Below are 17,383 nucleotides of genomic sequence, written 5' to 3'. Positions count from 1 at the left end.
AAAAATGAAGAAACAATATGTCTTGCATTTTCAGCAATATTTGCATTTCTGCTAATGATTTTCGTTCTAATAAACATAATTATAATATTTTATCCATTCCGAATATTATTGAAACATTTACGACATCGGATAACTTCATAAGAAAGAAAACAATTAACAATCAACAAAAGTACCTGACGAATTCCGAACTTCTACTCACCCGTCTGAGCCACGCTGGAACTCTGTTGACTCGTATTCCTCGGAAGAACATGTTGACAACCACTGTTGCCAAAACAGATGACAAGGTTATCATTACCATACTCAAACAAAAGTAGGCTCCTGGAAAAGAATATTGGATACCGTTATCCTAGATTCCATTAAAATGATGCCAGTCCGTCAGTGAGTCAGTAACAAGTTGCGTAGGAATGTAGGTCGTGTACGTGCAAGGACATTAACACGTGGCAAGACAAGTAATAGGGTTTATTTGCTTCAGTACATTCGTACGACTGTAAAATGCTAGTAACAAGGCAAGTCATTTCGAAAGTAGAAATACCTGATCCATCCAAGTTTTGAGCCTGGACCTGTGGGAAGGAGAGACGAGCGCATGACCATGACCAGGTTGGCTATGGCAATATATATAAATATATATGTGTGTGTAGGTGTGTGTGTGCGCATTTATATAACAATCTTTGTGATAAATAAGCACCAAACAAAGCTTTATTCCATAGTTTTTGTATATGACTGTAACTGGCCTTAGTCCCCATACTGATTATCTATATTTCACACACAAACACACACACACACACACACACACACACACACATATATATATATATATATATATATATATATATATATATATATATATATATATATATATATATATATATATATATATATACACACACATATATATGCGTGTGTGTGTGTGTGTGTGTGTAACACACGTTATGTTCCTTCGGGGTAAGTTATGACTAAAACATCACAGGAAACATGTTTCTGATAACGTAGCATATAAGCCATAAGCCTATCTTATTTTATTCGTTATTCAACTAGAAAAAAATCCACCTTTCAATAAGCCAATTTTACTCTCATCGTTTTTAAAAATGATAAACAATAAACGAATTATTCTCATAAAATATTGCACTTTTTTAAATCTTTTCCTCTTACGAAGAAAATTTTATTATTTTTCTCACGTTGAAGAAAAGTTTAGAATCGTAGAATTGCTCTTGAATAGCTTGATGATCTTTCACTCTAAAACAACTTTAATTATTCACTTGTTTGGACAAAATCAAAGATCTTCGTAGCGTCTCTGACAAAATGAATGACTCATATCTTGCTCTACACAAATAATAATTTAACCTAACTAATCATTAAAACAGATGTATAACGATATATGTGGCACCAAGGAATGATTCTAACATATCATATAAAATAATAATATTAATTATACAGAGATTTTATATACCAAACAAAGATCATTTATTTTGTACAATTTCTTGAAAGATACATTTTTCAAATCATTTTATTTGTATATGCATTGAGGTCATAATAGAAAGAGCAAAATCTGTTTCGTCGACTACGCTTTGTTCGAATTGATAGATGTGTTATGCATACTCGTAAAATGTCTTTCCAAAATTTACACTGAACCCTCAGTATTGTGACAATACCCTGTCTATTAATTTGCATTTATCTTTCTTTCAACCCAATTTTAACATTTCCAAGCAATAGGCGCATGTTCAGTTTGTATATAACAAAAATAATGCTAGGAGATGATAATGTAATAGTTATAATATGAATCGGAGTACACTGTATGGTAATCTCTACCCATTTATCCTACTGGGTAGGGGCAAAGTTTATCTGCCCTCAGCCAAGAAAAGGTTACATAATGATTCTCATCTAGCTCTTGCCTGGATTTGTTAAGCGTATAATTAAATTTCTCTTTCTTCAAGCGTATTCAGCAGATGCCACCCATCACCTGGGTCAATTAGCGCGATGGGCATGGATGTTGGCTAAGTAACCAATTCCTAATTTCTTGCAGAAAACACAACCAACATTCATTGGGCAAGTAAAATTGTTGCTTGTGTTTTAAAATTGTCTTGAGTTTGTTATGTTGCTTGGAAGGTACTAGTTGTAGATTTTTGGAAAGATTTGCTTTTGATACGCTAATTTGAAATGTTTTGGTTTTTCTTGTGTGTTTGAAAGTCCGAGAAATATTGTTCCAAGAAGTGGTACAAAGTCAATGCACACGTTCGGCTTGTTCTTAAAATGATCGTTCCTATCAAACGTATCAACTTCTTGCATTTGTTTCTATATTAATCAATGGCGGTTTTATAAATTACTTCTTGTTTATTCTCCGTGTTTCCTTTTATCTTCATCTGCTAGGAAATTCCTCTTACTGGCATTTCCTGTGGTATTGCTCTTCCGTAACTTGTATTTAACGATTTAATTTGGAGTATTGGCTCTTACATAGCTTCTGGAGGACCTGATTTGATATAGAGCATTGCCCCTTACATAGCTTCTGGAAGACTTGATTTAATATGGAGGTACATCTATATATCGATGGTTTTGACATACGGAATTGTTTAGATATATCATTTTATTAGGAATGTCTTAATTTCCAGGTATTCTGGGTTTGATTTTTGTGTTTTTTCTACCGAAGAGTAGAGCTCCATTACTTGAATCTTCGAGTGTATTGAATTCTTTAGCCAGCAATATTCATTGAGCTCATCAAGGGATGCAAATACAACCATTATCATCAACAAGTCGCTGGCATGCATTTAGTGGACTGAAACAGTTTGTCTTCCTTTTTCTTCTCAAGATGTACTTGCATAATTCATTCCGATGTATGATTTTCTGGTTTTGCCTTCTGTTTGCAAGTATTGTTTCTTAGCGAAGGTAAAGTTATTTCTTTTCCAAACCCGTGTGTAGAATCTTTGGAACTGAATCCGTAGGGAAAGTTTAACAACTGCGGTTGAGTGAGTGCTTTTGGTTATGCAAATTTGACTTAAATATATATACCTACAATAATTGGATTTTTTAAATAAATTTGTATCAAAATTAGAGTGATTAACACTGAATAATGTTAAAATAGATTACTTTATATTAATATTATTCTCCACAAAAGAACTGAATAGAACTGAAAGTACTATTTTCATACATTATATATTGAGTATATACTTTGTATAAGATTTTATAATTGTCTAATATGATCAAGTATCAAGCGTAGCTCACCTATAAGGGGAATTCGGTCCGCAGCTTTAGGGGTTGATTCAGCCAGTAGTAACAACAAGACAAAGAATGCCACGAAAATGTTCATTCCTGTAAATAAGAATTACTTATTGTTACAATGTGGGCGTTACATTATGCTCATTGCTTAATTGACATAGACTTATATGAATCTGCATATGATCTAAAATAAGATGCCACAGTAGCACCAAAAAATTTCATTTCACTATAACCTTTAACCTTGGATAATTTCCTTTAATAGTTCTTTTGGAAACAGCCGTAATTAAACTATAATTTGATTTTCAGGGAAGAAATTTGAAATATTTCTTCAGATATGCAGATCACTGGTATCACTGTTAAAAGAAAGTGTTGCAATTACTAAAAGGCTTGGCGTGAATAAAATATATTTTATTTTTTACAAAAGAGCATTAAATTTTCTGCTGACGTGTAAACAAGTTAATTAGGGATGCAGTTACGGTTCAATTCATTTTCTGCAAAAGCACAAATCCAATAATTGAAAATATATCTGTACTCGCTTAGAAGTTGCGTTCAGCATAGACCTAGATCTGTCCCATAATAATGTTCCAGCAGATCAGGGTCTGTGGTTTTGCACTCATTATTCCCAACATATTGCATAGACACAGATATGTCGGCTCATTATGCGACGGCAGATCTGGATCTGTGCAATTTCTCTTAATATCGGGTCCTTGGGTGGAAATGTTCCTACACTCAGATACTCAGATTTAAACGGAGATGGGACGTAATGATTCCCATGTCAAACAAAAGTGACCTTCAGTGTAGAACTTGATTAAAAACTGCATATCTCATCAAAACCAATGATTATAAGAGCGGCTTTTATATGCCGTAAAATGTTTATATGTTAAGGTTGGTGTATAACTAATGAATTCAGTATCTTTTAGCATTTTATCTCGTGACTGACATTCTCAAGCGTTCATTGATGGGGAAAACCTGAAGCATGGTATAATACTTTTTATAGAACCAAGTTAACATTCAAATGAAAATTGAGATGCCAAACAAAGTGTCAACTTTTGTTTTGAACTGATGAAATGATTATTTAGTCTGAGAGAAACCACCGACTTGGTTTTCAACAACAACGTTGTATTTTAGTCTATCTTAAATCGCCGTTACGTCAAAGTTATATACCTCTAGTTAATTAAATATTATTTTTATTTAAACATAATATCATGTCACTAACATCTGCATGCCGCAACGCCGCAAATATTCAACAATTAACGTCGATGATATAGAACACAAAGTATAACAGAGCTAACATTTAAATAAGAACCAAGATGTCACAAGAGGATTCCAACTTCAGAGTAATCCGATTGTATGTCGGAACGGACACCCCTGCATACGAAAGATACAATCATCAATCAAATGCTTTCAAACTCGCAAATTGCCAGTCCGTACAAGTCCTGAATTTCTAATGAATTAATTGCATGGTTATTTTGAGTTTTTGGGGAATATTTTTTTTTAAGTTTGATAAGTTGATTGGCATTTGAAGGATTTCAAAATCTCTCATACTTAAATTTATCGCTTAGAAAATGTAATTATGGCTCCAACTTAAAATTCCAGTGAGAACTAATATGCTAAAATCAGCGATTAGCACACTGCATCGGAGAGAACTATCATCTTTACCAGCCGTAGTATTTTACTCCTCTCTTAAATTACCTATATATGAAAGCTGATACATCTCTAATAAATGAATAATTTTTGTTTAATTTTCACAATAAAATCGACAATTACCAGTTTTTAACATTTCTTAAAATAATGTTTATCGGTAAGAATTTTTTTCATCAATCCAAGCTAACACTGAAATAAAAAAATAATTTTTTTTATCTGTGCTTTCGTTTTTGGATTGAAACGATCTTATTATTGAAGAACGTCATGTTTTCCACCGTCAGCATTTTTTTCTTCTTCTTCTATTAAATTGATAACCGTGAATAACATGTTTCTTTTTGTTGTGAATTCATTAAGTAACTGACATTCGCGAGCTTCTAATATTTCTATTGTCATGTTATGGTTTAGAAAAGACATCGATGACTCAAAGCTAACATTCCAAAGATAATTGAGATTCTGTACTAGTTTCCGTTTTAAAATAAACAGATCTATAACTGATTATTAGCGAACATCCAAGAGAAACGACCATCATGTTCTCCATCTGCTGCATTACACCCAATGCTGCTGAATTTTGAGTTTGCCTATATTGTCTCTCCTTTATGGAAAAAAGGTTTCCGCTTGTATTAACCACCTCGAATTTTTAAATTTTGGCATATCTTTTGTGCGCACCGATCTGGTATATTATAAACAGAAATATAATTTAAAACCAAAGATCAAAATCATATTAAATGAAACATGAAGAACGTCATCACTGTACATGTGCGAGTCTTTCTGGAGATCTGGCTTCCGATATTTATTATCATGAGAGTTTGAAACACAAATGTCCCGCTTTAACCATATATAATTCTTTAATTGACTTAAAAAATTAGAGAAAATAATGAATAATTACATAATTGTCAGAAGAGTTTGAATTGCAAACATTTTTTAAACATATGATAGTTTTTATGAAAACAGAAAATGATCACCAGTTAATTTCGTACATATAAAGCATAAGTAATCTAAACATCTGACCATTAATGACTGAACACGTTCTCTTGGTCAGACAAGTTTTGCTCACATGGTTTACGCTTTGTTGGCAGAAGAGAATTTGTCTAACGGCTTACAGTAATAACAGTTGACTAGCAACTAGTGCCTAATATGTGGAGTTGGGGGATTTGTCAATCATACAGAGCTTAATCCCTTTTGATTCTAAGCTTAAATATGCAAGCCATCAGAGATTTACAAATTTTATTTTAATTCAAATTGTATGATTTATGTTTAAATATTGATTGTTTTGGGACAGGTAATTTGTTTCGATGTTATTTGGTATACCTTTCGTGACCTGAAAATATTTATCATCTTGGTCAACTATACTCACTGAATGCGTTTTGCTGGCGGCTCCAGCGGAACCCAAAATATAACCATTGTGAATCATGACAAAGCTGAACATGGAAACAAATAAATAAAATGATAGAATGCAACGTTTATTTTGACTGAAATATAATACCTCAGGTCTAAATAAGGCATTGCTTTACACCAGTCTTCCATTTTCACCTTTCTCTCGTCTTTACTTACACAAGGATTCAAATTAAATCATTCAAAAACTGCAGGTGCAGTTGTGTTCATTGAACCAAAAACTGAGTCCGTGAACCAAACTTAAAATGAATTCTTTGTTCATTAAAAAGAAATCTGGTATCCAGTGCAGAAGAACTTCTTAGAACCGTTTGCCGTGTCCAGATGGAATCTTCAGCCAAACACGTGTGCATATCACTTTCGTAATTGCATCTTAATATCTAAACAGGAACAATAAATGCATTTCGAACATCATATGATTTGAATGAGACGAAAGATTTCTGGAAAATCAAACTTCTTTCGTTTAGATAAATCAACCGCTGCAAGCGTTATCTTACCTATGTAATTACTTCATCTTGCGTCACACACACACACACACACATATGTGCTGCCCAGGAAAGTAAATTACGACAAATGAGACAATATTAAGCTTATCATTATACATTTTTAGTCTGAGTATTACTGCAGGTTGTGTAAAGAAACTGGTCTCCACGAAAGCTTACAGTTTGTATAAACAAAGAGTATACATGCTGTAAGAATATGTGTTGTAATATCAATAAAAGCACGTGTAACATTGCACGCACAGACAGATACGCATGCAATGAATAATAAATGTATGGGATACGAATATAGTCTTGAGGATTTCAAACTCATGCAAAATAAGAGGGACATGCGTGGATAGTGAATTAAATGATATCATTGTCCGAGTCAGAAAACTATCTGCACTACAATTAGATTGAACATAAAATAGGAAGACAATTGCTTTGCGTTGACCACTCACCAAGCTGGAGTTTAGCAGGGGACTCTGGGGGAACCCAGAAAATCACCATGGTCAAGGTCGAGAGAAGACTGCAGGGAAGGAGAAGGATCACGCTGTAGAAAGCCACCCTTCTCTTGATAGTTATGAAAAACTTCAGGTCCAGGTAGGGAATCTCCTTACAGCACTCGTATCGTTTCACGTTTCTCGCCCCATGGTTTCCAACAATGTCCCACTCATTGCCTGGGATATAATCATCCCACATAAACCGATCGATACCATCAAAGAACTGGAGATCCAATTTAGTTCCGTCATGTGTCCAAGAACCAAACTTTAGATGGCACTGTTGTTGGTCGAAAGGGAAGAAGGTTGTATCAAAGTTACAAGAACTTCGAAGTATTGCTTGAGGCATCCAGATGATGTCCCCCGTAGAGTCCACAACAACTAAAGCACTTCTCTGCTCCTTTAGTCTTGAGTCAGCACTAAACGATGGAGATAAAATCAACAGAAAAAATTACTACACGAGGACATCAGAAATAGAAGATGAATAAAAACATATCAAGGACTAGCGAAATTATGGGAGATAAACATTTATAAATATATATATATATATATATATATATATATATATATATATATATATATATATATATATATATATATATATATATATATATATATATATATATATATATATATATATATATATATAACGCCTGTTTCGTTGTATATAGCGCCAGTTTGTAGTCTGGTTTCCCATTTTTAATTAAACACTTTAAAACTGCTAGTTGTTCTAAAAAATGTTTTGCTATCATAAACAAAAGAAGCGTTAATAACCAAAACTGTGACTACGTTCAAACAAAACACAAAATAATTATGCAACTCACAAGTTGTAGAGGACGATATCCGGAATCCAAATGTTTTCTGGCGGTACCATTATTGTCGTTATGTTATCATACGAATGTGGGTCCCATCTAAGAAGCACATCTTTCCATTTCTGAAATACCGAAATGTAGATTTTATAAATATAACATAATTAATTTTAGAAGTATAATACGATTTGTTATCAAGGATTTTACTATTTAGATACTGAAAGTATCCATTCACTAACATTTCTAATGTGGGACATAATAAGCCTACAATAACGTATATATATATATATATATATATATATATATATATATATATATATATATATATATATATATATATATATATATATATATATATAAAGAGAGATAACAACCTAAATACAAAACAGTTTACCAACGTTTTGGGCTAAACAACCTCATCATTTGTTCCTCAGGGGAAGAAGCAATCTGCATACACACATAAGAAAACACACACACACACACACACAAGAAACACACACACCAAACACTAAACTTAATAACTAAGGAAAACGTTTGACTCCTACATGTTCGAGTGGCAGAGAGAATCAACAATCAAGGGTTAAATAATGGAAGAAAGAAAGAATAAGTAAAGAAATAATAGAAAAACGGTATTAAAAATTAGTGGTCTATTACGCGTTGACGTCAGGCCAGAAAAACACAAATTTGATGAGTGTGATTAAATAATAATAATAATAATAATAATAATAACAGGCCACTCGTCCTTGGTACATATCCATACATGATGCGGTACAAAAAGATGTTTTGTGATATTAATCTAGAATCTTATGCAGCAGGAGTCGATGATAAAATGGTTTCTCTACTCTTTAAGGCCTTCGTAGTAAATACTGCTAAATTAGTCATCAGAATTTTACAAGTATCATTTTATATAAAGTCATAATTTATTCTGAAGCTGGATTTTTATATACCAAGGTGGGTAAATATTTTCTTCGCATTTCTCCTTATAGTGAACAAATTTAAAAATGGAATTCATTTTCGATATTATCGTTATAAATTTTACCCAGTCTTTCCTCGTAAGAAATACTTTATTATCTTCCGGTGTTACCTCTGATTGGCAAGTTTCCCGCTCTGAGCATAGTGATTACGTAAGATTTTTTTTTTCTCCTAACAATTCTAAATATGTTTGACAAGTGAATTCTGCTCTCATTGACTTACAGAAACGCAGTCTTTCTATAGACTTAATCTCATCCAGCAGCTTTTGCATACAATTATCTTCACATCTCCGGATGAACTATCCAAGAAATATATTTTCATCTCATATTTTGTGCTCAGAGTGCTCTAGACATTGCCAAATCCAAATGTAAACAGAAACTTTATAACATTGTTAGCCTAGCAATGACAATTTTCCTACCCCATCTTAACTTTAAATTGTAGCATTTTTTAGAATATCTCTCTTCAGGCAGTGTATAATTCTTTGGCAACATTTGAAAATACGTTTATATCCTTTCCTCTGAATACTAATTCTTCCTAATTCATTATATATGAATGCATTTAAAGTAGACTTAGATGTACCAAGGATATATTTACAAAATTATCAATGAGCTTGTTCAATATCATTGGCATCGTAAAACTACCCCAAACCTCAGCCCAATAGTTAAGGATGGGAGATATATTTAAGTCAAACAGACGAATCCAGTTACAGGTAATCTGCCAAATTTTGAAAGACTTTGCTTCAATATATGCATAGCCTTCAGAGACTGCAATAATAGAGGTTTCGTGCACATATACCAAGAGTACTTTGAAGAAAATATGCATCCTAAATACTTATAATATGATTCAAACTTTGAATAATAATAATAATAATAATAATAATAATAATGTGTAAAGAAATTCGGAATTTTTACCTGGGAAACTAATATCGCAAGATTTTTGTAAGGATGATAAACTAATGACTTGAGTATATATTTTATATGACTGTACTGAGAACGTTAGATTTTCTTATATTTGTCCAAATTCAAAGTTTGTTTTCAACTGCAGTGTTCGGTATAGTTGCTTAACGTGTGCTTTTTATTTAATTTGAACATATCTTATGCATTATCAATTTCTAGGTCAATACAGATATTTTCCAGGATCCTCAAGAAGTTGAAATAAACCAGTTGAAACATATAATACATTTAAAGGTTTAATTCCTGTAGAAACAGCCATGTAAAGTTTTGCAAACACAACGGTTTTTCTGTTTTATGTGTTTGTCTTGTCCTTGTTTTGTATTTGCCTTTTTAAAAGACTCGTTAAGAGTTGAAGGCGTTCAAGCTAGATATATACTAGTTCTGTACTGTTCGTTGCCAGTTCATTGCATATATATATATATATATATATATATATATATATATATATATATATATATATATATATATATATATATATATATATATATATATATATATATATATATATATATATATATATATATATATATATATATATATTACATAACTGTTCTTTCAACTAGAATAAATCCTCGTAGAGGATCATGTTTGTCGGAGAATGATTAGATATATATGCAAAGAGACAAAACAGTGTGCAGATATCGTGTTAAGAGAGTGGTTGTTGTTGTTGTTGTTGTTGTTGTAGGGTTTAACGCCATTTTTCAGCACAAGATAGGCTATACATGGCGGCCAGTATTAATGGTAGAGGAAGAACCCAGGAAATCCCCGGAAAGAACCACCGACCCTCGAGAAGCTACTGGCAAGCTTTCTCACATACCCACATTGGATTGATTAGATATATATGCAAAGAGACAAAACAGTGTGCAGATATCGTGTTAAGAGAGTGGAGATCTAATACTAAGTTAACGCAGACCTATTGTTAAGCTAGTGCAGACCTAATGTTAAGACTAGCCAAAGCGTTATAAAGAATCTTTCCTAATGCACGAAACGCAGATTCCAAAAGATACAAAGGACACAAAAAGCCAGAAATAATGTAATACTTACGTGTAAAGTTTTGTATTTTCATCCATTGCTGTCGTTTATGCTTCATATTCACTTTGAACAAGGATAGGATTATCAGGAGTTTAGAGCGCTTATGCTAGTTTAATACGACACATACACGCATGCACACACATATACATGTGTGCGTGTATGTGCGTGTGTGTGTTTGTGTAAGTACCAGACATGAATGCGTTCAGTAGGTTTCAAAATACCCATTTTCCCATCTAGCCATACATCAAAAAATGAATGAAATAATAAAAAATAGTCTTCTCAATTCCTGATTAAGAATCATAATTTTTCAAGAAGAATCGGATAAAGAGAGTTGATAGAAAGTAAGCTATTTAAAAACTGAAACGATCTTAACGTTCCACCATCGTTTGAGTAGGACATTAGATTCAAAACTTACGTATGTGAACCAGACGTTAGTTTCCAGAACTTGGTTCTTTTCATCGACGTCCATGATCTGAATCAGAGAAAGGCCAAACTCTACTGTTATTCTATCTGCAGTGTTGTTAACGGGTCTGCCAATGCGTCCAATTTTAGCATACTGATCAAGTAAGTTCCTGATTAAAATCTTTTCTTTAGAAACCTGTAGGTCAACTCCGAGAGAAAAATTGTCACCATCACCTGCATAATAAAACAAATGACATATTTTCCAAACCTTACCAGCGGGAATCATAACTCGTTCAACATCTGTTCAAGAGCATTCACTTTCTTATTTGGAATCTAAGTCTAGGTCTCTTTCAAAATGAGGACTGCAAATCTTCTCACATATGGCGCAACTATATATTAGATTTGTGGGATTCGCCTCCAGACGTTTGCATATTTATATAGTTCGGATGACAGAACGTCACAAAATAGCTACAGGATATCAGAGTTGGGTCGAGACTATGTATCCACTTTGATGCTTGGTGTTCACTGAGACAACTACGTTTTAGCCTTCTAATTCAATATGACTAGAAGATGAAGCCATGTTGCTTTGAAGAGTATGTGAAGAATATGGTTTGAACTTGTTCAGGATGTGGGTTAAGAGAGTACACATCGTATACCGCCCATCCATAATAAGGGAGTTCCCAGCTGGGACCTATTTCTCCAATCCCCACATCTGCCCCAAAGCTACCCACTTTATTATATATTTGACAAGGAAATCTGCGTTTGAGATAAACGTTTTAAAAAAAACTAATTTTGTTTTTCGTTCCTGTTTATTCTCATTTTAAAATTCTTAGAAATCTTTTAATTTAACAAATTCTTTTTATACCTTAAAAAAGTAAGCTTACATTTTCTACATAAAATAAAATAGTTATGTATTTGCCAAATAGTTTATAGTTTGCGACTGTTATGTTCTCTCTAGGACTGTACTAAATTATCTGGACTTTACAGCCCATTTTTAAATATATTACTGAATCGACAATTTATATATGGCAGTGCGAATGATATCGGCAGCATCCGGGGAATAAACTAAACAAAATTGAAAAGAAACGACAAATTACAGTCACATTTTCATCAAGCAGTAGTGCATATACTTCTCTTGTTTCATATAATGCACTGCGAGAACATGACATTTTCTATTTGGTAAGGGGAAAAAGTCTATAACTGAGAAAGGGCGTCACAAGCATTTTGATGATACCAATATCCACAGTTCGAGATGAAATCTAATATGGTAGAGAACAATTGGATTGTCTACGCCTGCCTTGAGTTATGGCATATTGAAATTTGCATGGTTCTTCTCCAGAACTTTATCAGTGCAAGAACATATCCGTTCTCAGTGATACGTCTATACCATTCCTCAAACAAAATCATTTTGACCTGCAAAACCCAACTCTACTCAATACAACACAGTAATAGATGTCAAAACTCTTAGTCCATTATAAAGTTTAGGCTGAAGTGCATTAAGGATTAATTTTAATTGAATTGTGGAGGTAGGCAGAGAGAGAGAGAGAGAGAGAGAGAGAGAGATGAATGAAAGAGCTGAGAGAATATTGGAAAGAGACTTGCAATGACATATACAGTCTATAGTAATTATATTCAATTGATGCCTACTAGTGCACATAGTTAATATAATATAAAGATGGCAGATAAACTTTGATTATCGTCATCAGTGTTTGTATTCTGATACCTTGTTCCAAGCAAACACAAATCAGTTCTTTAATTTTAAAGATTATGTATGTATTAGCCATTTCTCTTCCTAATACCTTGAAGCCATTTTTAAAATCAACAAGTCTGTCGTATTCAGTATTTTAAATATTTCTTATATGAAAAGTGAAATATACACATTGTCAATAATTTAAATGAAAATCAACTGCTTGTGGAAGAAAAACGGTTTTTAAATTAAACAATGTTTACAAAATTTAGTACTTATCGAAATATTATTTTTGTTGTTGCAGTTTTGTGAGGGATAATTGCTCCGTTATCGATGCATGGGATGTCGCCATATTTCTAAGCTCATCACCTCGGAAGGCATTAACAGTCCATAGTTCGACTTTGCTAAGTCGAGTCCGATTATTGGAGAAGTTGTTAGACCATTGATAGTCAATTAAAATTGAATCGAATTTGATTTAATATACCTCTAGGCAGTATCTCAGAGCATATGTATATAGGGTCATCGGGTAAATTGCATAATTAGACAGTAAACTCGTTACAAGAGTATTTCTATAACCAAATTACTATCGTTGTTCATGGCGAATTTTGTATTCAAATTGTTCCAAATTATACTTTATTGCAACGGCGAATCCAAAATTCCATGTTTTGCTAATTTGGAAACTAACTTTTAAAGACAACTATTTGCAAAATGAATAGTTGTCTTGGACAGTCCACTTTCGTGCGTGGAAAGAAAAGGTGTATTATGTACAACAAGATAAATATCATTGGTTCAGAAACTGATGATCTATGACAGGCCAGTGTTTTAAAATCTTAGAATGACATGTGTGATATCGAGCCTTCAAGTGTCTAACATAAGTTTAAAAGGCCCCCAGTAAAGTTTTAATATAAACGTTGCCCGTTTTTCGAAGTGACTGTAGAAGAGAAGCTACATCTGTACGTGCTCAGTATTTCTGAATACTGCATCGTAAACATTTTTCAGTTCGTGAAAATGGATACATTTTTAAGGCACATCATTTGAAACATTTATATTCAAATTTGAACGGGTAGATGTAAAACCAGGGTTACTCACCCATTAAGTCAGTCACAAGGACGGTTTTAAAACATGGCTACTCTTCTGTGAAGACATGACTCTACCATACTTGCATGAGGGTTGTTTCAAAATTACCATGGTATCTTTTTGACAAATTTTCGAGACGTTTTAGAAACTGATAGAAAGTAAATTGTTTGTTCTATTGGCAGTTTATTAAACATTAATACGTATTAGCACTTACCATAATGTACGCTAGGTACTGTTAGTAATCTGACTGCATTACACTGTATAGTTTTTGTTGCGCTCAGTTGAGGTCATATGACCACACTACATGGTGTCTTGACGAAAGTGTGGACACAGATCTTAAACTAAGCACAGCCTCGTTGAAACACAACATACAACTTATACCTAACACATAGCGTCACTTGGGTTATATATATATATATATATATATATATATATATATATATATATATATATATATATATATATATATATATATATATATACACAAAACACATGCCGAGACTTTGTGAATGGTCTTCCTGAAAACGAAAATGTAACACTCTAGTCTTAACTTTATTAGACTTAATCGTCAGACAGACATAAACTATTGTTAGGTTCTTAAGTTTGTTTATATAGGAATTGTGGCTAGATGTTCATTAAGACTGTTCAGTAAATGGTGCCTTAAAACACCATACAGTAATTTCTCTTAATTTTGTTATTTTCGAAATAAAATATTGTTTTTAATTACAATACGTTCTATGATTGGAAATCACACATTCCTTTCTCTTTTTTAAATAATTCAACAGCAGAGTATGGACTGTATGCAAGGCCTAAATAAAGTGACGATTTGTGATTTTGCCCGCTCAGGTGCTATATCAGATATGCGTCTCACTTCCAGAACAAAGCCTTAACACTGAAACCTTGTATGTCTTTAAATAAGGACACAGTTAAACTAGATCTTTTACTCTTTTCAATTATTTTTTGTTTACAAAAACATAAATAAAACTTTGTGCAAAGCAAGATGTTCGTATTTTAAAATCAGCCGCCCATTGGATTTTGCAGCCCTATGCAACTGCTTAACTGGAAAACAACCAGGGCTTATATATGGCCTGATAGGTTACGACACAATATTTGAAAATATGTTGATAACTAGACATTACTAATACTACTCCAACTATTCATATTTGTCGTGTGGCCCCCGAGTGGCCGAGTGTTCTAAAGCGCTCTCCGTTATGGATCATTGCCATCTCACCTCTGTCTGCGTGGGTTCGAGTCTCGGATTCGGCCAATGTGGGTATGTGAGAAAGCTTGCCAGTAGCTTCTAGTGGGTCGGTGGTTCTTTTCGGGGTTTTCCCGGGTTCTTCCTCCACCATTAATACTGGCCGCCATGTATAGCCTATCGTGTGCTGAAAAATGGCGTTAAACCCTACAACAACAACAACAACAACAAAAGCATCATATTTGTCGTCACGTAATAATGAATACCATGAGCTGACAAAGTGTTGTTGATATAAAAATAAAGTGCGCTTTCAGACAATGCTTGTTATCACCACGAGATGCAAGCGCCTCCACAGGCACGCATCAAGAAAAGAATTTAATCTGCACATTCTGTTATTAGAAAAAGCTTTGCTGTGCGCTTCCAGTGATGCACAAGGAGACCCCAATAACCACATTTTACTATACTACCATTTATAGTTGCCATTATTCTTGCTTACACAAAACTTGGGCAATGATTGGCAGATTGTGACATCTTATATAATGATTTTAATGAATAGGCTCCCTTGCTTGCATTTTATTTGAAAGTTACTAGATTTACCTCGCAAGCTTATATTTCTTCTAATCACAAGTGACGAACCAGAGCTGAATCTCACGTTACTATCCTATTTCCAGCAAGGAAATTTAAAACTTTCTTTAACTGCAAATATGGCAGCAAAGTATTGTACCTATTTATAAAGTACCTGACGTCTCTGCATAGATAGCTGTTGTAGGACTGATTTTCACCGAGTAGGCCAATCTGCCTTTACATCTGCGATTCCGAGTGACAGTGAGTACAACCTGACCTCGGACATGAAGACAGACCCAGAATCCGCATTAAGTTAGAAGGTTACGAGCAGACAATCAACATCTATAAGTTTCAAATCTGCATCAGAAAACCGCTTACTTGCTGCTGGGTGCAGTGCGCTACATATTCGATGTTCCATAGCTGCTAAGGAAACTAAATGTTCTAGCATGGCTATCACCGGTCTGAGAGTGTGTTTTTTGCGCCTATGACCTCACCTGGAAAAAAAATTAGCTTCCTTTCTTATACTACACTACTTGTCAAAGTTGGCAAATTAATGTTGCTAATATCAGCGATTCCATACATGTGCAATTAGAGAGAATTACTTATTTATCATGATGTGGAGAGAAGATCTTGTCTACAACTTTTTATGAGACGAATAAGCAAAATGATGTCAGGCACATTTTGCGTCATAAAATTTCTTACGAAGAACCCCAATACGAACAGCTACATTCTGATTGCATTCGCCAGCATAAGACGTGCCAGAACGTATTAAGCGCGGATCATTCTATTTGTTTGTGCTGGCATCGTAGTATACCAGAAACATTACTATCGATCACATCTATGGCATCAGGTTGGAGAATCGCATCAAAAACTTAGAAGTTGTAACGCGTGGCGAAGTTTGAAAGCACGATAAGACAATTGTCTCGTGCGAACAACTATTATTGATTCTACGGAACAAGCAATTAGTTTTATAGCGGATAATTTTCAAAGCACCTGTCCAGTTTTATTTAGCCTGGTTGTACTCAGCACGTGGTGATCTGAACAAAAAAGTGTTCATGTTGACATATTTTTTCTCGCCAGATGGCTCTGCCCTGTAGACGTCATACATGAACATATTTTTTTATTATATTTTCGATTATATCAGTTAGCATGCTTATCTGAACCATCTAGCAGCTTCAGAATCACATCTTAGATCTTAATGCGACAACTTACTCGATGCTTGCCATGTGTGCTTCCTTAAATTTACCCACAATGTTTACATTCTGACGTGATAGAATTTATTTACCTCGTTATCAGCGTCGTGAAGACAACCAGAAAAATAAAATTTGCCTCTTATTGACGTAAATGGCACGGTTGCCTATTTTCGTCTTAACATTATTTAACAGAAGTCAAATAAAGCCACTTTGATCATCAAGGAAGTCAAATCAGCCATAAATGTGCATAATAATTTCCCGTCCCATCTTTTTTCTT

At 33.7% G+C, this 17,383-nt stretch overlaps 1 protein-coding gene across 1 annotated transcript in view; it reads right to left on the bottom strand.

Annotated features, from left to right (window-relative positions):
- The window catches only part of LOC149803080 (neuronal acetylcholine receptor subunit alpha-4-like), a 93,324-nt gene that overhangs the window by 5,372 nt on the left and 70,569 nt on the right, over positions 1 to 17,383 (bottom strand). Inside the window, exons 2-6 of the mRNA XM_089951337.1 lie at positions 11,401 to 11,621; positions 8,044 to 8,153; positions 7,181 to 7,638; positions 3,214 to 3,300; positions 200 to 318 (exon numbers count right to left, since the gene is read on the bottom strand). Of these exons, the coding sequence (XP_089807463.1) occupies positions 200 to 318; positions 3,214 to 3,300; positions 7,181 to 7,638; positions 8,044 to 8,153; positions 11,401 to 11,621 (995 nt within the window). The remainder of the gene's footprint in view (positions 1 to 199; positions 319 to 3,213; positions 3,301 to 7,180; positions 7,639 to 8,043; positions 8,154 to 11,400; positions 11,622 to 17,383) is intronic.

Source organism: Sinohyriopsis cumingii, chromosome 3 (assembly GCF_028554795.1).
Source record: "Sinohyriopsis cumingii isolate HCF-2022 chromosome 3, ASM2855479v2, whole genome shotgun sequence".
In the NCBI taxonomy this organism is placed as follows: domain Eukaryota; kingdom Metazoa; phylum Mollusca; class Bivalvia; order Unionida; family Unionidae; genus Sinohyriopsis; species Sinohyriopsis cumingii.
Note: the sequence above shows the minus strand (reverse complement) of the source record. Positions and strands in the feature narration are given on the sequence as shown.